This window comes from Bos javanicus, chromosome 1, assembly GCF_032452875.1.
Source record: "Bos javanicus breed banteng chromosome 1, ARS-OSU_banteng_1.0, whole genome shotgun sequence".
In the NCBI taxonomy this organism is placed as follows: Eukaryota; Metazoa; Chordata; class Mammalia; order Artiodactyla; family Bovidae; genus Bos; species Bos javanicus.
The window spans coordinates 99,518,217-99,540,300 of record NC_083868.1 but is presented as its reverse complement, the minus strand read 5'-3'; the positions used below and the strand labels follow the sequence as shown (position 1 = coordinate 99,540,300).

The window sequence follows — 22,084 nt, the reverse complement described above, 5'->3', positions numbered from 1 at the left end:
TTTAACCTGCATTTTACTTAACATTTTACATTTTTTAATAAGTGTATACATGTCTTCCAAGGTGGCACTAGTAGTAAAGAACCTGCTAGCCAAGGCAGGAGCATAAGAGATGCGGGTTCGATCCCTGGGTAGGGAAGATCCCCTGGAGAAGGGTATGGCAACCCACTTCAGTATTCTTGCTTGGGAAATCCCGTGGACTGAGGAGTCTGGCAGGCTACAGTCAGTAAGGCCACAAAAAGCTGGACTTGACCAAAGCAACTTAGCAAACACACACACATGTCTTAAACCTATCCTTGTAACTGGGGAGAAAATGAAAATTGCTACTCTCAGTCCCAACTCAGAAAGGAAAGACTCTGGGGTGGAGGAAGGAAAACAAAAGAGATAGAGATGAATAGAAAAGATAATGACCAGAGACATAACAATGGTGTCCCTTCCTTTCCCCACTGAGTTCAAATTCTGTCTCTAGTCTAAAAATTATCTCCTTTCTTTATGGAATATCCTTTGTCCACAAGATAAAAAAATTTCTTCCTAAACTCACCATTTCTAAGATTGTTCTTCAACCCATCTAAGTGGAATCACAAAGTTTTGTCCCTCCTTTCCTTCATTCAAAAATTTTCCAATTGTTCCTTGGATGAAAATAAGTGATTTCTATGTTTGCCTCTCAAATTACAGAAAATGAGTTTTTCAAGCACAAATACCATATTTTATTTAACTTTGTATCTTTAGTGTCTGAGATAGTGCCTGCCACATAGCAGGGGCACCATATTTATTTTCAATAAATTAGTGAGTTGAAATGAAGCATTCTAGTTTCAAAAATATTTATTGAACCAATGGTTAATCACTTGGTTCATCAAAATCAAAAAAGGAAGAAGAACAGGGTAAGACATAGGAATATTCACCAGTCCTTTAAGAAGAAAGCATGGGCACACAACTGCAATATGTTGACAGCTTTTCATAGATATAAACAAAGAAATGCAATGGCTCATTTTCCTGTGATGCTAGAAACCCCCAAATCAACCACATAACTCCTTTAAAAAACACAGTTTTTTTACCCAAAATTAGATATCAGTTGAAAAACGGAAACTTTATTTTCAATATAGCTTTAGCTTAAATTCATTTTTTCCCCAGCTAGAGTCTCAGGAAACAGCACAAAAAGGCAATTGGATGTGGCAACTACAGGAAATTTAACTTAAAATTTTTTTTATTCTATGACAGTAACAAGCAAAAAAAAATTCCAAAAGCACATAACAGATTGGGAAAGATGCTTCCACAAACATGTAAACCGAACAGCCAAAGACAGACTACATTTTTCAATAATCTAAAACGTGTTTGTGTTTCTTAGTTTTTTAAAAATAGTTCTGAAGAATAAGTGAATTACTTGAAAGTATGTTAGCGAATCCCCAGATTGTCCCAAAGAATTTCTCAAGCATTAATTAACTTTTTAATGTTGCTGTTAATCAAGTTAGAGAACTTTGTTATTTTTAAAATGAATATGTTTACCCTGGAGAAGGAAATGGCAACCCACTCCAGTATTCTTGCCTGGAGAATCCCATGGATGGAAGAGCCTGATGGGCTACAGTCCACGGGGTTGCAAAGAGTCAGACACGACTGAGCGACTTCATGAGTCATAAGATGATGCCCTGGGCATATACTGATGAAATTTCTGAACCCCAAAGACAGAAAATCTTGTAAACTTCCAAATAGAAGGCATTCCCAGCAAAGGAGAGAGAAACAGACAGCCTTCTCAAAGCCACAATTCTGAACACTTAAGACAGAAGAATAATCATTACAAAGTAATGAGACAAGGGACAGTATTCTAAGTTAAATTTCTACAACTGACCAATAAGATCACTCTTATGTGAAGGTAAAGGAAATTTTCAGATGTGGAAAGATAACCACCTGCATTCGCCTTCTGGTAAAATGACTTGAGGAAGTATATCAGCAAAAATAAGCATAAAACCATGCTAAAGGTCTCACTTTGGAAGAGTAGGATAAAAATAGTTATTATTTAACTTTGATAAAGTGATACAGAAATTTAGTTACATGATAAAGTGATACAGAAATTTAGTTACATGATAAAGTGATACAGAAATTTAGTTACACTTAATTTAAATATGAATGCAATTACCAGCATAATTTTAAGTACTGGTGGAGGATTTAACTTGTTAAACTTTTTAGAAGTAATAAGGGAATAAGAAGAAATAAACAAAAAATATAAAATAAGATGGTAGAAATCAGACCAAACATATTAGTTATCCTAATGAAAGTAAATGGACTGAATTTCCCTGTAACAAAAAAAATCAGATCCCAAGTCTTTTCTTCCACAATATTCATGTTTCAATGAAAAGAATGTGAGGCTTGGAATTAACCAGGTCTGGCCATTTTACTCAACAATTTTCATTGACCTAACTTCCCTGGAAAATGAGCGCCACAATGAAAGAAAATACATCACTTAGAGAGGGGAAAAAACATCTGCTTCAGAGAGAAGGAAGGGGAGGAGAAACAGGGAAGAAGGTAGGGGTGCATTCACCACTCACAGCACTGCAACACCCAGGAGCCCCTGTTATTGTTCTTTAATAGCTTCAGAGAGAAAACAGCTACCATTTTTTAGCCAGCCAGAGCTAGGTTTCTGTTCCGGTTCAATAACTACCTACCTATATGACCTTGAAGAATTTTCTTAAATCTGAGCACCAATATTGCTGTCTATCAACTCTCACTGATACTCAGCAGCAGAAGGTAGGGAAGATGCTTCATGGTACAGCTCTCCATATCCTGGGCTAGAGATACCCTGGACCCAAATGGTAATGATAATGATTAAATCTAGGAAGGTTACTCAGAAGCCCTAGAAAGTGTTCAAATACAATTTCAACTGTTGTACATTTTTGAATGGCTATTAAAAAGGAAAGTGTGTTTTATTATTTGAAAAAAAAAATAGTCTCAGACATTCCTCTCAACTATCTTCAAGCACATTTGTTCAACCTCCCAGAGACTTCCGAAACACTGATGCCACTTGGTTCTTCATTCAGTGGCCACCCCATTTCCCTCCCTGTGCAGCTTGCACAGTCTGCCATTATGATGGATTACATAGCTGTGCAACCAATCACTGATGGCTGTAAATCCTTTAAATGTCTTTAACAGGTAATACAGTCATACAGTTCCAAAATAAAACCATGTCAGATGTAGAAAACAAACTTACAGTCACCAGTGCCGGAAAGTGGGGGGATAAACTGGGAGATTGGGACTGACATATACACACTACTATAAAAAATGGGGTTTCTCTGGTGGCTCAGACAGTAAAGAATCTACCTGCAATGCAGGAGACCCAGGTTTGATCCCTGAGTCGGGAAGATCCCCTGGAAAAAGAAATGGCAACTCACTCCAGTATTTTTGCCTGGGAAATCCTGTGGACAGAGGAGCCTGGCAGGCTACAGTCTATGGGGTCGCAAGAGTTGGACGTGACTAAGCTACTCAACAACAGTAATAACAGTATAGCACAAAGAACTGTACTCAATACTCTGTAATGGCCTATATCAGAAATGAATCTAAAAAAGAGTGGATATATGTATAACTGATTCACTTTGCTATACACCTGAAACTAACACATTGTAAATCAACTATACTCCAATAAAAATTATTAAAAATAAGTAATAAATAAATAAAATGAATGTGTTTAAATATTCATGGACCAACTAAGGTCATTCAGTAAGTAAGTAATGAAGGTAAAAGATCAAAGTTAAATGATTATTAAAAACCCACCTCTTCCCAATTTATTTTGAGGCAGCTTGCCCCAAATTTTGCTTTATAGGATGGGCTAGTTCCATGTGCTATGCTAAGAATGAAAGGTTCTATGGTTTAAAACTCTAGGAAAATACTTTGTAGTACAGACTCACAATATATCTTAAGATACTAAAGGTTCAGAGCAGTCCTGTAGTAAAGATAAATGCTTAGCTTGGTTTAATCCAGTGCCTCATAAGCTTTTTTCATGATGAAAATGTTCTTTATGTTAGTCACACAGCCTCAAGCAAAGGAAAATTATGCAAAATACTGTTCTGTGAGATGAATGTAGTTGTTCCAAATACTGTACTGGCGCTTCTTCAAATCAAATACCCTTGATTTGCCTGTACAGGTATAACACAGCTAACAGAAGAATCAATCTATGGTGTATGTATTTAACATGTTCTTTGCTGAGTAATATGCCTTTTAGTTTGTGCTAACCTTGAAACTATCATAAGTCATGTAAGATACTAGGAATTTTGATTGGCTACAGCTTTGGTAGTAATAAACAGCATAAAATTGCCCCAGATGTGATCTTGACACATATTCTGGTCAACAATACATTGTCCAGAACAAGAAAGATGAGCAGAGACCCGAAATATTTCATTCAATATTGGCCACACATTTTAGGAATAATGTCAATAAAATGGAACTCTTCCCAAGGAAAACCACGCTTCTCCTGAATAGTCAATAATTTGTAAACCATGATCTATAAGTAATAACTAAATGATAAAGAGGATGACAACTATTATTATACACTTAAAATAGTAGTCACATGCGAAGGGATTCTTCTGGGTAGCCTCAAAAGGCAGAGCTTTTGTAACTGGACTAACTCAGAGGGATTACTTCAGGTCCATATAATGAAGAACCTTTAACAATTACAACTATTCTAAAATAGAATGAGATTCCTCATGAGCTATTCAATAAATAGCAGAGGACAGATTATTAGAGGTGATGTAAAGTGGATTCATGAATGGGTGCATATATTTATTTGTGCTATCATTTGTCAGCAAACATAAATCAATTGCAGGTGTTGGAAGATGCAAAACTGAATAAAAATAAATAATTTAGATTGGACGAACATAACATCAATAAGCACATCATTAGGTACCTGGAGTTCAATTTAGCTTAATGTTTGGATGGGTTCACATTACTTGTACACATAAAGTAAGTGAACTATTTATCGCCAGATGATATTTCTCTTTTCTCTTACTTTAAAGCTTCCATCAGATTCTTTTAAGTACCTCACTTGGCACAAAGTAGAACAAAATGACATCCAAGGAAGTCAACTGCGTTGCCCACGAGTAAGAGAAGGTAAAGGAACAGAAGTGTGTGATCTTTTTGTACATGCTCTTAGTAGATGTTTTTTGAAGATAACAAGACATTACTTGGGGATAAAAACCTGTATGACCCAGAGGTAGAAAAATTTCCTTTTTCAAGACCATATAGTTGTTAATATAGTGAAACCACCTTTAAAAGCATACTCTTTTTCCTTTAAGATTTATTCATTTGTTTATTTTACTTTGGGGCTGTGGTGGGTCTTTGTTCCTGTGTGTGGACTTTCTCTACTTGCTGTGAGGGGGGACTACTCTTCATTGCAGTGCACATGCTTCTCATTGGGCTTCTGTGTGGGCTCTGGGGTGCAAGGGCTTCAGTAGCTTCAGTGTGTGGGCTCAGTAGTTGCTGCTCTCAGGCTTTAGAATGCGGGCTCAGCTGTTGTGGTGCATGGGCTCAACTGCTCAGTGGCATGTGGGATCTTCCTAGACCAGGGATCAAATCAGTGTTCCCTGCATTGCAAGGCAGACTCAACCACTGACCACCAAAGAAGCCCTAAAAACATAATCTTATAGCTGATCATATAAATAATAATGTTCTATATTAGAAAACAGAAACAGAAGAACCTGTAATTCAATTATCCAGAAATAGTCACTGTGACTTTTCTTTCCATTTAGTCTTTTTTTTGAAAAGCATGTATATATTTCCTTACAAAATAATGTGGACATCTGTATTTTTTGAGTTTTTTCACCTGATATTGTGAGCCTTTCTTTCCTCCATGTTATAAACATTACTCTAAATAAATTGTTTAGAAGTTGCATATCTTTCCATCATAAGGATGTTATTAAATTTATTTAACCAATGATCTTTGTTGGAGTTTTATGATCATGAATAACACTGTTACTTCAGTGGATGACTTGAAGCTGGTTAATCCTACATTGATTAAAAAAGCATTAAAAGAGAATCTAAATAAACCAGTAGTCTCATTATGCATTTTCACTAAACATTTTAAACTTGGTAAAATAACCAAGGCTTTATTATTCCTCTTTCATACTGTCAGATTTTATAAGTGTGCCGGTATGACAGTATGAAGGATTTTTAATCTGAAGCCCTCGATATACATAATGTTTTATTTCTAGAAATAGCTGCAATAGATTATAAGTTCTATAGGAACAGAGACTGTTATCTTTTTGCATCCTTCTTAAGTGGATGAAATAATATTAGACATAATTCCTGCTGCAGTGAGCATTTGGTCTTTACAAAATATCAAGTATCTTGGCTAATTTACATCTGTATTTGTAGACTTGCAGATACATTGTCTATCATAAATTGTAATATTGATATAAGAAAAGTTGCTATAGGTATATTCATCTGCCCATTTCCACCTCTCAATTGCATTACTTTACCCACTAATGCTTTTCTTCGTTCACTCAAACTCAAATGACAAAGGTGATTAAAATAACATCTTTTTATAAAACTGTGAGTTAAATATGCTCTTATGGTTTAACTCTACCATATCTATTTGCAGCTAAGCATTCACTGCTTATATAATAAAACATTATTGTATGTAACAATTTAATTATATATTATATTAATATATTTTATAATAATAAAATGTTATTAGATAGTACTATTAGAGGTAAATTATACTTTCCTTTGGAGACCTTAGAATATTTTTCTAGGAGCAACAAATTATGGGAAATTAGTGACATGTACGCACTTCTATATTTAAAGTAAATAACCAACAAAGACCTACTTTAAAGAAATTTTAATGAAAAAAAAATAAACAATAAAAAATAAATTATGGGGAATTAGGAAGGAAGGAAGGAGATCAGAGGCCATGAGGCCATGTATGTCACAGGTACAGAGTTCATCAACAAAAGAAAGAGAAAGGGTTACATAAGGAGCTAAAGAAGGCAGAGTTTCGTACGCTCTTAAACTTCAGTGTGTGCACAAGTTACCTGGAAGTGTGTGGAAAACACGGATTCCCAGGCCCTATGCCTGAAGCATCTGATGTAGTTAGTATGCAGTGGGGCCCTGGAATCTGAATTTATTAAAATTATTATAGGCGATTCTGTTGCAGGTGATCTGAGATCCCTACTATGGGAAAAACTGGTTGAGGGGGCTTGGAGAGAGGCAGGAAAGGAATACATTTGAATAGGAAGTGAACACTGGGAACAGAATGTAAGCGTATTGGCATTTACGCAGGTGTATGTGGGAGGAGGTTGTTGATAATTGTGGCAGCCACCATGAGGCAAAATAAATTGCATTTGGAGGGACAGGTGGAGAGTTGAGATTTAGAACTGCAAAACTGAAGAAACTGGAGGAGATGACAGGAGAATAAAAATCTAGGAGTAAACTGAAAAGGAGCATGTGTAAAGAGTCCAGCTGTCTCCCTCCTTCTCTGATCTAAGCAGGCAAGTCATGTGCTGAGGTCATCACTCAGCAAAATCAGCCCTCATGAAGATCCCAGTGGTCATTCATGCAGAGGATATCATCGCTCTCCAGAGATAAGGCACATTTTGCTTCCATTAGGCCATTAACAACACCCAATCTCTCGCAAGTGACTGGTCGTAAAAGGAATGGAACATGATCTAGGGGATAGGAACCAGTGAAAAATCCCATCAACTCAAGCCATGAAGAAAACAGATGTCCCTTGTTCATTGCCCTAAATTTTGCTTAAGTGTTTTTTGTGTGAGATGGAGAACAAGTACATTTCAAAAGCATTCTAAGAATGCCCCCTCTTTCTAGATTAGATCCTGAAACACCCATCAAAATTACTGCAGTTGATCTTAGTTGCCCCAGTTGTACATTCAGGAAGAGTTCCCAAGAAAAGAAAGGTTAGCTGGTGTGTGATAAACAGCAATTTCCCAGGGCTTTGATTGCCAGATAGAGACTGACTTACCTCCTCCCAATTAAATGAAGCCAAAGAGCATATTGTTGGCAGAATTACCTGTGGCGGATTCATTTCGATATTTGGCAAAACTAACACAATACTGTAAAGTTTAAAAATAAAATAACATTAAAAAAAAAAAGAATAGATTCTTCCTGTTTGAAAATCCTCCAGCAAGTTAATTCAGTCACTGCTGTTAGGAGTTAGAAATCCGATGAAGGGACAAAGAACAAGCTCAGAGATGGCAGGTGAAAGCCAACATCCCTGGGCTGTCAGATATTCCAGATTTCAGTTCTCAGCTGCTGAGATATATCTTCAATTACCAAGCAGGTCTGAGGTTTTTTTTAATAAAAAGAATCCAATTTAATACATCTCCTCACAGTGGAAGTGACCTTTGGCTTCTAACTTCAAAGAAATCTTTGCAAGCTGCTTTAAAAAGAAATAATTGAAAGAGCAGAAGATCAATAGATATCAAACAAAAAATACAGGGCAGAGTTTAATAACTCTGGTATAGCTATTGCACAAAGAAAGCTACCAAATTTGGTGTGGGGGAGAGGGTGTAAATAAAGACAATAAAACCTGAGGTCTCCCCAGTCAATGAGTTGACTGGTCCAGTTTTTCCAGTTCTATAACTTTTAATTCCAATCATTCTAATCAATGAAGAAGGTGATTTCCTAGTACAAGGATATTTAATTTGTAAAGTAGCTGGGATACTACCACCTTCCGGCTATGTAATTTCCTGAGTGGCAACATTACAGCTTGTTATGAGAGAAATGCCTGAAAGCGCAGGTTAGATTCTTGGCTTCCGTGTCTGATGAAAGAACTGATGTTTTTGTCAAAATAATGAAGCATTGGCCTCTTGCTCTTATTGCCTTCCATAAATCCATCTCAAATGGACTCATTATCACCCATCAGAGTCCAGACAGACTTGCCACAAAAAGCAAAGTTTGTTCTTGAACCTTCAATATCGTTTCTGTGTTCTTTTCACCTTTGAAACCATGCATTCCAGAAAAAATGGAGTGAGGAGAAGTGGGTACAAATGGTGCCAGGTCTGACTCTTAGAATACAAGATGTTAGAGTTGGGAGCAAATTAAAATCAAACCCGGTGGCTCGGCAGTAAAGACTCTGCCTGCCAATGCAGATGTGGGATTGATCCCTGGGTGGAGAAAATCCCCTGGAGAAGGAAATGACAACCCACTTCAGTATTCTTGCCTGGGAAATCCCATGGACAGAGGAGCCTAGTGGGCTACAGTCCATGGGGTCTCAAAAGAGTCAGACATGACTCAGGGACTAAACAACAAAATTTAGGGTAGCTTTCAGGGGCTTGATTGGCATCAGGAGAGAGTGAAGTGTGCCTGTGGCAGCATGATAGGAGTGTCAGGGTCTATGACAATAAGAAAACCTATGTTGGTCTAAAAGTATTAGAAATAATTTTATAAATTAGAAATTTATAAAATCTTTATAAAATATTGTGAACTTCAAACATAATTTCTCACCAAATTCAGCCTTTGATGGGCCCTTGATGCTAGACTTCCCCATATTTTTGCAGACGTGGAAAACTGAACAGCTCAGAAAAGTCAAATTAATCATCTGGAGTCAGACAATTACCTGGTACTTAACTCCAGACTGAAAACAAAATACCCTTTCCCCAACCCTGGAAGTTATGTGCAAACCTGATTTAGAGGACAATAAGGCTGGAAAATAGCAGGAAATGAGTTTGGAAATGGGGACCTGGATAAGATTGTAGAAAACATTGCCTGATGAACTAGGCTTTTCCATCTTTATTTGATAAGCAATAAGAAACTTCTGAAAGGTTTTGAAAATATCAGTCCCATGGTAAACGCTGTTTTTAGGAGAGCTGGGTAGCAATTTGTGTCATTTATGCTGAAGAAGAGAAGATTACAAAGCAGGAGATCTAACAGAAAGTAGCTGCAGTTCAGATAGGAAGATGTGAGTGCCTGGACATTGAAAAGGAAGGGACAGATTCTCAAGGGGAAAACTGGTAAGATTAGGTGGTTTATTGAGTTAAGAGACAAAAGAGAAAGAAAGTCAAGAGTGACTTCATGATCCCTAAAGAGAAAATTACATGAAGATTAAAGCCACTATACTGGTGATTTTTCTCACTTGCTTGAGCTAGAAGTAATTGATGTAAGATTAAAAGTTAACTCCACATGTTGACTTTTCCCTACAGTTAATAGAGGTCATTCCTCCCTTTTAATTACTCTAGAAAGTCATCAAATTTTCTCTGAACCTCACAATATTTGTCATAGTACTGTGCTAAATTGCATTTAAAAAGAAATCTATATGTGAGAATTTAAGTTAAAGCTGACTTTTGATCCTCTGCAGAAAACTAGACCATAGGTAGCAGATTGTGAAAAATTTAAATTAAAATAATCTACAGCCCTATTTTTTTTCTGATAACTGTATTCACTTTACTGTAAACTGAAAAAAAGTAAAACAGATGAAAAAGAAATAAAATTGCTGATTTGTTTGCTATTTCCTTTCTCTTGTATAACTCATCTGGTGATGGGAAGGCCTAGGAAGTAAGCTCATCAGAGATGGCCTCAAGGTTTCTGGCAGCAGGAAGAGAAACACAGGAACTGGGGGATTTAAATATTTAATAATCATTTCTTGATTAATCTATTATTGTCATACCTGGGCATCTGATTTAGTGTTTTCACATTAGAGGTTTCACTGTATTTTGTTTGGAAGACATGAGAGTTATTCAGCAAATTTCAGGGAAAATAATTTTAAACAATTAGAAAGTGTTCATAGTGGTCAAGTCCTGGCTCCTCTTCTGTCCCCATCTCTCCCCCAGCCTGATTAGGCAGGCAGAAGTGTATTTAGTCACATACATCACATTTTGTTAATGCTCACACTATTGGGGCATAAGAGTTCAATCCTATCTCCCTCAGTCCTAATATCAAGTGGAAGTTTAAAACAACCAGTCAAGCATCCAGCGAGGGTGTTGGTCCTGTTTTCCGGAACCTACTTCCAAGATCTCACCTTGTGATTTCTGCTCAGGACCCTCTGCCGAAGAGCTGCTCTTCAGAGAGGAGGAATGTACTTTGCCTTCACAGAAAAGAGTCCTTGAGAAAAACAAATGGGAAACGTGGCTGCAGGAAAACTGGGAGGACTGCACGGTGAGAGCTTAAAAAAAAAAAAAAAAAAAAAGTATATTTCCTTCGTTGACTAAATTATGGCATTTTTTAGAAAGATCAATTGCCAGAATAAACATCAAAACACATTTAAGCACATCTCTAGAAATTTCTCTGAAAATAGTTGTGACTGGTGATCCATCTCTTTTCCCCACCCTTTATCTTCATCAAGAAATGCTACTTATTTTCTAATCATTTTATATTGATATTGCTGAACTTTGGAAAAAGTTTAAAAGAACGGAGAATGAAATTGTATTTTTGATAATAAAAAAGTCAAGTGTTGAATGATAATCCTTATCAATGAGTTTATGATGTAGTCTGGACTCTGAATGATGTGGTAAAAGCTAAAAGTTTTAATGATCTAGGGCAGCCACTGGGGTCTGAACAGAGCTATCGTGGAACAAATCAAACTTTCAGCAGTGAAGGATTTGAGATGTGGTTTCTTGGTGCTGAAAATGACTCAGCTGGCTGAGCCACTAGCATTGAAACAGTTCCCATAGTTGGCTCTCAACCATTACCCACCTGTGAGGTTGCCATCACTCAAGCTTTCAAGTCATGGTTAAGCAGAGGACTGAAGACTTAACTGTGAAAAATAAACATTGGTAGCAATAAAAGAATAATGAACTTCTTTATAACAGAGTAAGATGCCAATATTTTTGAGACTTTTCAAAGTGATCAAATTGCATGTGAGGATTTTAGGAAATCTTCCAGAAATGAGACTTATTGGGATCTCCCAATGCCTCTTCTGTTTCACAGATGAATCTTGTATGTCATAGAATTCTAGAATTAGGGGTTGGGAAGGAGCTTCAGATTGGGTCTGGTCCAAACACTTTCCTTTCAAAAAGGAAAGGAACGTTTAGAAAAAGAAACTATTTGCCCGAGGTCACACAACTTATTAAGGGAAGCTAGGAAAGTAGAATATTGTTTCCCAGTACAGTGTTTTCTTTTCTTTCTAAAATTAATTTTAATTAGTCACCTATAATGGATACATTCCACTCTTTAAAATTTATATAGTGCACCTACTTATTTACTTGAAAAATTTAAATAACACACCTAAAACTTTAACCTCCACTCCCAGGATTCTTTTAAAAGTAATTATTCCAGTGTATACAAGCATTTGTTCTTTATAGCTGTCATTTAAACCGTGGATATATTGCAAAGGCCAATGGTACCTTGCTAAAAATTTCTCATAGAAAGTTTTATTGGCCTTTAGATAATTGTACTGCAAGCGAATGGCTAAATGAAGCCTAATCTATTACAGAAAAACTTATTGGGAAAAGCAGCCTATTTGAGAAGGTGATGTTTAATGTGGGAATGATAGATATAATCTCAATATTTCTTTAGTTTTGTTTAGAATGAAGACCTTTAATATTCTGGGAAAATAGAACTTAAAGTATCAAATTTCATAATGTTTAATATCTGAATATATCAAGACCTTTTTTAGATAGAGATATCTGTATTTCTTTAAAAATGGTAAATTATTTTGCTTCAATTTAAAAAAAGGAATGTCATCTTATGCAATAATTTCTAGTCACAGAAATTTACGGCAAAATTTTGGAAACAAAAAAAGTAAACTTGACTTTTAGAAATAGAGTTTACAAGAGCAATGCTACCACTAAGAGTGGTTTTAATCTCTTTGACATCAAAGTTGACTCATGTTAAAAGTAACAATAAAATATCCACTATCTCAGAAATATGTCACACTGCAGCTGCTGCTTCTAAGTTGCTTCAGTCGTGTCCAACACTGTGCAACCCCATAGACAGCAGCCCACCAGACTCTGCCGTCCCTGGGATTCTCCAGGCAAGAACACTGGAGTGGGTTGCCATTTCCTTCTCCAATGCATGAAAGTGGAAAGTGAAAAGTGAAAGTGAAGTCGCTCAGTCGTGTCCGACTCTTCGCGACCCCATGGACTGCAGCCTACCAGGCTCCTCCATCCATGGGATTTTCCAGGCAACAGTACTGGAGTGGGGTGCCATTACCTTCTCCAATGTCACACCTCATATATGTATATACCCCTGGTTATTTTAAAATGAAATCACATTTTCCATCTTTTGAATGATGGCATCTAACTCTGAAATTTTTATAAATGAAATTTCTGAGTATTTCCAAGGAGGCTAAAGACCTGGGTGCGATCCCTGGGTTGGGAAGATCCCCTGGAGAAAGGAATGGCTACCCACTCCAGTATTCTGGCCTGGAGATTTCATGGACTGTATAGTCCATGGGGGTCACAGAGTCAGACACAACTGAGTGACTTTCACATTCAAAGATAACTAATCATATAAACCCAAACAGGGCTTTACCCCCTCTACTTTTCATATCAGAAAAATTTCAAAATCTAAGGATCTTTCCATCTCTATCTGCCACCTCCCACCTGGTGTTTAATTCTAAACAATCCAGTCAATATCTTCATCCTCCTTTCCTATCTTGAAAATCTCTGCAATAATTGTGAGTATTTGGATGTGTGAATATTTTAGAAGACCAAAAAACAAAACAGTAAAAACTGCTGACTTAAATATATAACAGTTAAAATTAAAAACTATTTTTAAAAGTTGACAAAGCACTTGCTTTTTCTTTTTATTTGTTTTTCCCTTCAGAATTTGAACCTTTCATTTCAGGATTTGGGGGACCCTTATCAAGTTGAAAATTTTAACAGGATTCTTAGAAGACTAATTCGAGTTGAAACCCTCTGGTTAGTGGACAATTCACTGGTGGATTTAAGTGCCTTAAGATTGCCAAGGTACCTTCTCCTTAGCATGTCCAGTTTCTAAGTTAAAGTCAAGTCTTTATTATATGGGTACATGTGATCAATGTCTTTACCTATTGTGGCTCCCTTCATGTGGTCAGGCCTTGAAAGTGAAAGTGCTTTTTGATTCATTTTGATATTTGGCAAAACTAATACAATTATGTAAAGTTTAAAAATAAAATAAAATTAAAAAAAATTAAAAAAAAGAAAATAAAAACAAACCAAAAAAAAGAAAGTGAGAGTGCTAAGCGATGTCTGAGCAAGGCAAAAAGGGAAATTTATAAATCAAACTGTCACAATTTAGCAGGAAAAATCTATTCCTTTTCAAATTAATATTGTTATTATCAGTTCTTAGGGGAATAATTAATAATCATAGGACGTATCGGCAGAAAAGCTTGCTATGTTCCTTGTGTAGTGAACTGGAAATACAATCACATTATATATACATTATCATTGTAAGATAGTGATTTTTAGTCATGTTTATTGACCATTTACAGGGAAAGACTCTATAGGTAGTTAACACGAGTCTTGACTTCAGGTTCACTTGCTTTAAAAAAGAAAATTTTTTTTAACTGAGAACATTTTATTTATTTTCAATTTAATCTCTTATTTGATTTAAGATAAAATTCTTTACATTCTAATAGAGGGGTAGGAGTTGTCAATGAGAACAGTGACAGACATAAAAGAAATTTTAATTTATGTGGACTCTTTGATGTCCCAAGGACACTAAAGATAATATTAAAGATAATCTGCCTCCTTGCTCAGGATTGCTTGAGAACTCTGTGGGGAGCTGCCCTTTGCTTCACCAAGCAGATGTATAGCTAGAGCAAGCTGTGGTAGCCATCAGAGGGGCAGACAGAATTTCCCAGAAAAGAATTAGGAAATATTAAGCAGCAACAAGAAGGAATGGTAAATCCTCGAGCGAGTTAAGTTACATCTCTGAGCCGGGGCTGAGGCGGGGCAACGAAAAGAGCTCATCACAGTTAACAGGGGAGCGAAACGGGCCAGCAGACAGAGGAAGTGGCAGAATATGCAATGATCCCTGAAGATCTTCAGTCATTTTCAAAGTCCCTTCCCAACTTTAGACAGACTTGTGTAACATTTGATTTTACTTATGTTCTTTTCAAATGACAAATTTAAAAATACCAAAATAAAAGTTTTCAGAGGAATCTTAATATCACTGCCATTTTAATTTATTCAGTTTGTTGTTCAGTCACTAAGTCATGTCCGACTCTGTGACCACACGAATTACAACATGCCAGGTTTTTCTGTCTTTCACTAACTCCCTGAGTTTGCTCAAACTCCTGTCCACTGAGACAGTGATACCATCCAACCATCTCATCCTCTGTCATGCCACTCTCCTCTTGCCCTCAATTTTTCCCAGCATCAGTTACTTGATGTTAATTTGTTCAATTTTTCCCCTTAGCCTCTCTTCTAGGGACAAAATAAGGATGTATTGGTTATATTTTGTAATACTTATTTAAATAAATGTACAAGAAAAAATATTAATAGTCACATAGCATACTTTAGAAACACTACGCTAGAAGACCATTAATTTGGGGTATGTGAATTTGACTTGATCCAAATCAGTAAACTTCCAAATTTTTCCTATCTTATATAAAAAAGAGAGAAAAAGGGAAACTCTTATCATTAAAGAAAAGACGACCCAGTTTTAGTATTCTTTAGATGTATTCTTTTGGCCTTTCTTTCTTCAGAAATACAATGTATAATGTAAATTATATAATTGCAATTCAGACTCTACAACTGTCAAATCAATGTATCAAGAGAGTAGAAAATTGATGCATGTATATTCATAGCCTCCTTCTCTGTTGCCCCAGGAGAAAAATCACACTTGGTTTGTCAGTCATGTCCCCTAACATTATCCAATTGACTGAGGATCTGTGCGATGGTGAATATGAGAGGCTGATTTGGCCTTGGAGTACAGAATGAAGCAGGGCAAAGGCTAGTAGAGTTTTGTCAAGAGAATGCACTGGTCATATCAAACACCCTCTTCCAACAACACAAAAGAAGACTCTACACGTGGACATCACCAGATGGTCAACACTGAAATCAGATTGATTATATTCTTTGAAGCCAAAGATGGAGAAGCTCTATACTGTCAGCAAAAACAAGACTGGGAGCTGACTATGGCTCAGACCATAAACTCCTTATTGCCAAATTCAGACTGAAGTTGAAGAAAGTAGGGAAAACCACTAGACCATTCAGGTATGACCGAAATCAAATCCCTTATGATTATAGTGGAAGTGACAAATAGATTCAAGGGATTAGATCCGATAGAGTGCCTGATGAACTATGGATGCAGGTTCATGACATTGTACAGGAGGCAGGGATCAAGACCATCCCCAAGAAAAATAAATGCAAAAAGGCAAAATGGTTGTCTGAGAAGGCCTTACAAATAGCCATGAAAAGAAGAGAAGCAAAAGGCAAAGGAGAAATGGAAGATATACCTATTTGAATGCAGAGTTCCAAAGAATAGCAAGGAGAGATAAGAAAGCCTTCCTCAAAGATCAATGCAAAGAAATGGAGGGAAACAATAGAATGGGAAAAACTAGAGATCTCTTCAAGAAAATTAGAGATACCAAGCGAATATTTCATGCAAAGATGGGCTCGGTAAAGGACAAAAATGGTATGGACCTAACAGAAGAAGATATTAAGAAGAGGTGGCAAAAATACACAGAAGAACTAATACAAAAAAGATCTTCATGGCCCAGATAATCATGATGGTATGATCACTCACCCAGAGCCAGACATCCTGGAATGTGAAGTCAAGTGGGCCTTTGGAGGCATTACTATGTACAAAGTGAGTGGAGGGGATGAAATTCCAGTTAAGCTATTTCAAATCCTAAAAGATGATGCTGTGAAAGTGCTGCACTCAATATGCCAGCAAATCTGGAAAACTCAGCAGTGGCCACAGAACTGGAAAGGGTCAGTTTTAATTCCAATCCCAAAGAAAGGCAATGCCAAAGAATGCTCAAACTACTGCACAATTGCACTTATCTCACACGCTAGCAAAGTAATGCTCAAAATTCTCCAAGCCAGGCTTCAGCAGTACGTGAACCATGAACTTCCAGATGTGCAAGCTGGATTCAGAAAAGTCAGAGGAGCAGAGAGCAAATTGCCAACATCCATTGGGTCATCGAAAAAGCAAGAGAGTTCCAGAAAAACATCTACTGCTGCTGCTAAGTCACTTCAGTCGTGTCCGACTCTGTGCAACCCATAGACGGCAGCCCGCCAGGCTCCCCCGTTCCTGAGATTCTCCAAGCAAGAACAGTCAGATACAACTGTTTACATGGCACACACCTAGGAAAGAGTGGAAACCTGAAGTTATCAAAGATATGGTTAAGACTGCAAAATATCCCTATGGAAAATAGAAGGAAACAAGGGAAATGAAAATAATGGATGTGAAAAATTACAATGAAACGTGCGGGGCGGTTCAAAGTGAATTTAATTTGTCATGCTGCTGTGTGACTGTCATCTCTCTGTTTAGCACCATGTTTACTGTTCAGTTCAGTCGCTCAGTCGTGTCCGACTCTTTGCGACCCCATGAATTGCAGCACGCCAGGCCTTCAGCGATAATTATTTACCAAGTGTCTTTGTGGGCCATGAGGTTTATAAATAAATACCCTGTGTTTCCCTCAGAGTATTAAATCCCAGCTTATGCATAAAGGAATTTTTCTGTAAGGCAAGGCGTCAGTGATGGATTTGGAATTATTTTCTTTAATGGCATGGTTTTATACAATTATGGTTTTAAGGCAAAATATTAAGAAGCATTATATTCTGTCAGGAAAATGTATTCAACCTCAATGCCTAACACAGATTTCTGTTCCCAAGGGTAATTTTAGCTTTCTTTTGCATTAAAAAAAAAGGACTTAAAAAAAATTTTTAAATACTATTTTCTCAATATTGAATTTAAGTACAGAAAAGTAGAAAGAAAGGAAAACAATTATAATCTCACTACTTAGGGGCAATACTCTTCAGAAGCTTTGAGTGAACTTTTATATTGCTGAGATTTCAAGCAGCCCTTTACTCTTTCATCCAGGACTTATTGAGAAGTCACCAAGAACCAAACACAGTGAAAAGAAAACATAGTCTTGCCTTAGACAAGCTTTCAGTCTTATCTGCCCTGTTTATTTTCTCTTAATATTTTAATATACATATTTCGTTTTTCTTTCCCACCATATTTGTAGAAAATGTCCCTGTCACACCTTTGAGGTATCATAGTCTAGGTGAGGCATGCTAGTGCTTTGCAGTATTTGGTAGTTCACCATCCTCTTTAGGAGACAAATGACAGGATGTTTATATTTTATATACAGTTGCAGAGTTTTAAATATGAACAAAAACCATCTCACATCTTTCAAGCAATTGCCAAAGATCCCTCAGATACAGCATTTATCCTTGGCTGACAACCATATTGAGACTCTGACTGGGCTGTCCAGCTTACGGTGCACGCCACTGGAATCCCTTATGCTCAAGAGGAACCCTTGTGAATTTCACCAAAACTACCGAAAACGGTGAGGTCCCAAATGCTTTAAGTCATCTTTTCTACTTCATTGAATCTTATACTTTTAACCATTGTTCCCATCTTGCTTAAATTTGCTCAGCAGGTATTTAGCTTATCTACTGCGTGTTGAACAATTCATGCTTCTAATCTCACCTAAAGTGAGATTTGAACTGATTTGAACTGATCTTGTGTGTGTGTGTTTAATTTTTAATATACTCTTCTGTCAGTTAATTTACAATGCTGTGCAAATTTTAGGCTCCTCCTGTAATGGGACTATACATAAACTTAGATATTTAATTTTAGACTTGCAAATCCTATGCATTTTCTCTCATGATATTCAGCAGATGTCTTTTATAAAATTTCTAAATGTAGGTTCTCATCAAGGCCCAAGTGACCATCTTATAAACTGTTTATTCTCTGGTTTTATTTTCATATCTTTGGGCCACAAGGGCACCATTAATTAAGTGAATACAAAAAAAGTAATTGATTCGATCTTCTCTGGTGGTTGAAAGAGCTGGAAACCTTCCAAGAATAAACCATTTTTATTTCTTTGTCAATATTAGGAACATTCTTAATGGTGATAATAATGGAATCTAAACAACCTTGAGTGTGCACCAAGTAATATGTCCATCCATTTATCTGCAGCTAATTCCCAGCACCACTATTAGTACGTGTGTGTGCTCATCTGCTTCAGTTGTGCCTGAGTCTTTGAGACCCTGTGGACTGTAGCCTGTCAGACTCCTTTGTCCATGGGATTCTTGAGGCAAGAAAACTGAAGTGGGTCACCATGCCCTCCTCCAGGGGATCTTCCTGACCCAGGGACTGAAACCATGTCTTCTGCACTTTCTGCAATGCAGGCAGATTCTTTACCACTGAGCCACCTGGCAGCCCACACTGTTAGTATACTTATGGAAATTAAAATGGTAGAAACAAGCAGCTGAGTTCTAGACCTATATTTGCCCCCAGATGACCACAAGTCATCTCATCTCTCACTCTGAATCTGTCTCACAAAGGGTTAGATCATTTCTAGGCTCCATTCTGGTCTGTGATTATAGTCCTTCCTCCACATCCAATTTCCACAAAATATAGTTCTCTCACCACTTTCCTTTCTCATACTGGCATTTTCCCATAATAGCAACTATATTCCAGAGGCCTGTATAATATCAGACTCTTCAGTCCATGATGTGCAATGAAAATTGTCAAAATAAAAATTCTAATCTCTGTTGTTACTACGTAAATCTCATTACTGCAATTGTTTTCCCTTTGACTATAGTCTGAAAGCAAAATTTCATATTCTGTGACAATAAATTCTCAAATTGATATTATATAAGCAAAATCTGGTGGCACAGTTGCTTTAATATTGAACTAATATTTAACCAAAATAATGTTTTGAAGCTTAAAATTAATTCTATTTCCTACAGTCAGAGGAGTTTTAGTTAGACATTTCAATGTCATTCATAAAATAGCACATGTCTGTCTTAAAAATATTTATTAGTATTGTATTTCAGTTTGGTTAATTAATATGTGGGATTTTAGAAAACACTTTGGTCCCAACTCAGTCACTTGCCTGTCTTCAAAGAATGCCTTATAACAATAGTGTTAGATTAACTGTCTGAAATCTGATATGCCCTGAAGTCTCACTATAAAGCTGTCTTCAGAATTCATGAGGTGGTATAGAATTTATGTGGAAAAGAAGGATATAATGAGGTTCTTCTATTTGTTTAGTATTAATTCGATTGGATTGAGTCCAAGGTGCATACATACTGACAATCAGTCTACAAAAAGCCAGGTTGTATTGACCAAGGTAGTGCAGGGTTGCTTTAAACAGAAAGATGTGGTCATTTTAAAGCATGAGAGAAGGATTTAAGTATTCACTCCTACTGAAGCACTAAGCTGAAGTCTCAAGTTCATCCAAATTTAGGTTTAATTATCTAGCCAAAAATCCACATGAGGATTACAGCAGCATTCATTTTGTCACTGGGTACATTTGTGTTGAGAATTTAGGCCAGACTTTCAGTGACCCTTTACATCATGATCAGAATATTTAAGTATAAGCTTTTCTTGATCACTGACACCTAGAATTGTGACTGTCTTCCCTTCCTCCTTTGTTTCAGATCCTCCAATAAGAAGACAGCACAGTTCAAAAGAGAAAGGACTTAATGATAGAGCTAATGGTGTAAGTCCCAGGAGGTAGAGGGCAGCCCACTTCTTGGGACACCCACAGGCAAATTCTTTTACCATTCTTCAGAAGTCAGGATTATCTTAGTTCACCAATAGTTTGACTTTAAAAAAAGAAAGGGGGGGACTAGGAGTTCCTGCCAAGTCTGAAAACTGGAGCCAGAAGACAGATTTTAATCTTTACTCCATCACCTACAGGCTTTATGATCTTGGATAAGTTACTTAAAATAGGGGGTAAAAACTAACTTGACAGGATTGTTTTGAGGATGAGATAATGTGCAGAAAGCATTTAGAGCTAAGAAAATCATGCAGCCAATGGGAGTATTCCAGGAGGTTGGCACCATCATTAGTCGGCATGGCATGTCTCCTGAAAGGTTCAGCATCTTTCATCCTGGGCCAACGCCACTGTCTTCCATTTCCCCTGGCCTGAGCCACCAGAACTCCCCAATCAGGAAAGCTGTCCACTCGAAAGAAAACGCTGCTTTATAAAGCTGCTAGGCATACGGCTACTGTTTAACTGGGTTGACATGAAAGACCACCTCCTGAAGCTGGAAGTGACTGTCTAAATTTGAAATGTGAGCTCCTCTGTCAAGAGAAAATAACTCAGCACAAAATTGTTTCCCACCCCCTCTTATAACTCTCATCCAGAATTCTTCCTTAACTATCACTAGACAACTCAGACTTGCTTTACTTTAAAAAACAGCTTCCAATTTTATAATGTGTACATATCTCATGATCTCATTCTTTCTCTCATGGTTAGTTAGCTAAATCCACTCATTGATTTTTTTTTTCTTCATAGGACATTGTAAAAACTGGAATGATGTTCTCTTATGAAAACAGAGTGTATGCAGTTTCACTCCTCTGCTCAATACTTAGAATCTGCTGAACGATCTAGTAGCTTCCAGAGAGGCAATCTATGACAGGGTCATCAGCTCAATCAACACAAATTGTACTTTACCTTAATGTCATTGCAAAGATAAGGAAAACAGAATAAAGTGATAGCCACTCATCTTCCTTTTAACAATAGGCAAAGTCCACTCATTTACAGAGTAAGTGAAATACAATTCTTTTGTTCGGTACAGTTACTTTTTTTTCTTTAACTTTTGCTTTAGAGTGTTCTCCTGTTTGCCAAACTTAAAAATGCTGGATGGGATCCTGAAGCTACCAGAAGATACTCCACCACCAGAAACCAATATTTTTTCAAAAATATGTATTGTATCCTAATGAAATCTGTATAGAAACAAGCCACCACCATTGTTTTTAAAAATGAATAAACAAGAAATGTATGACTAAGTATTATGACTTGTTATATATATATATATATACACACACATATTATATATTTATATATCTATTGCTTTCCTTTTATCCAGTTTTCTCCAGTTTTTAAAATTCTATGCCTTATCAGTAAATAAATTTTGAGCACATAGATTTTAAATAATTTAAATAATTTTATTTTATTAATTTACTGTTTAATATTTTTAGAAGTTGTATACATAAAATACTAAAATGAATATATAACATCTATTTAAAAACATAG

At 36.6% G+C, this 22,084-nt stretch overlaps 1 protein-coding gene across 4 annotated transcripts in view; it reads left to right on the top strand.

The window, feature by feature from the left end:
- Nucleotides 1-21,838, top strand: part of LOC133247620 (uncharacterized) — a 30,266-nt gene extending 8,428 nt beyond the window's left edge. The window contains exons 3-9 of one of the 4 annotated variants that reach the window (XR_009736451.1): nucleotides 4,995-5,088; nucleotides 10,967-11,085; nucleotides 13,696-13,838; nucleotides 18,179-18,376; nucleotides 20,481-20,542; nucleotides 21,344-21,387; nucleotides 21,657-21,838. Coding sequence is in view for 3 of the 4 variants with exons in the window: in XM_061416639.1 (XP_061272623.1) it covers nucleotides 4,995-5,088; nucleotides 10,967-11,085; nucleotides 13,696-13,838; nucleotides 18,179-18,376; nucleotides 20,481-20,526 (600 nt within the window). In the remaining variant the exon portion in view is untranslated. Of the gene's footprint in view, nucleotides 1-4,994; nucleotides 5,089-10,966; nucleotides 11,086-13,695; nucleotides 13,839-18,178; nucleotides 18,377-20,480; nucleotides 20,543-21,343 lie in introns of all 4 variants that reach the window. The other 3 variants (XM_061416647.1, XM_061416639.1, XM_061416629.1) reach the window with 3 other exon arrangements.
- Nucleotides 21,839-22,084: the final 246 nt, after the last annotated feature.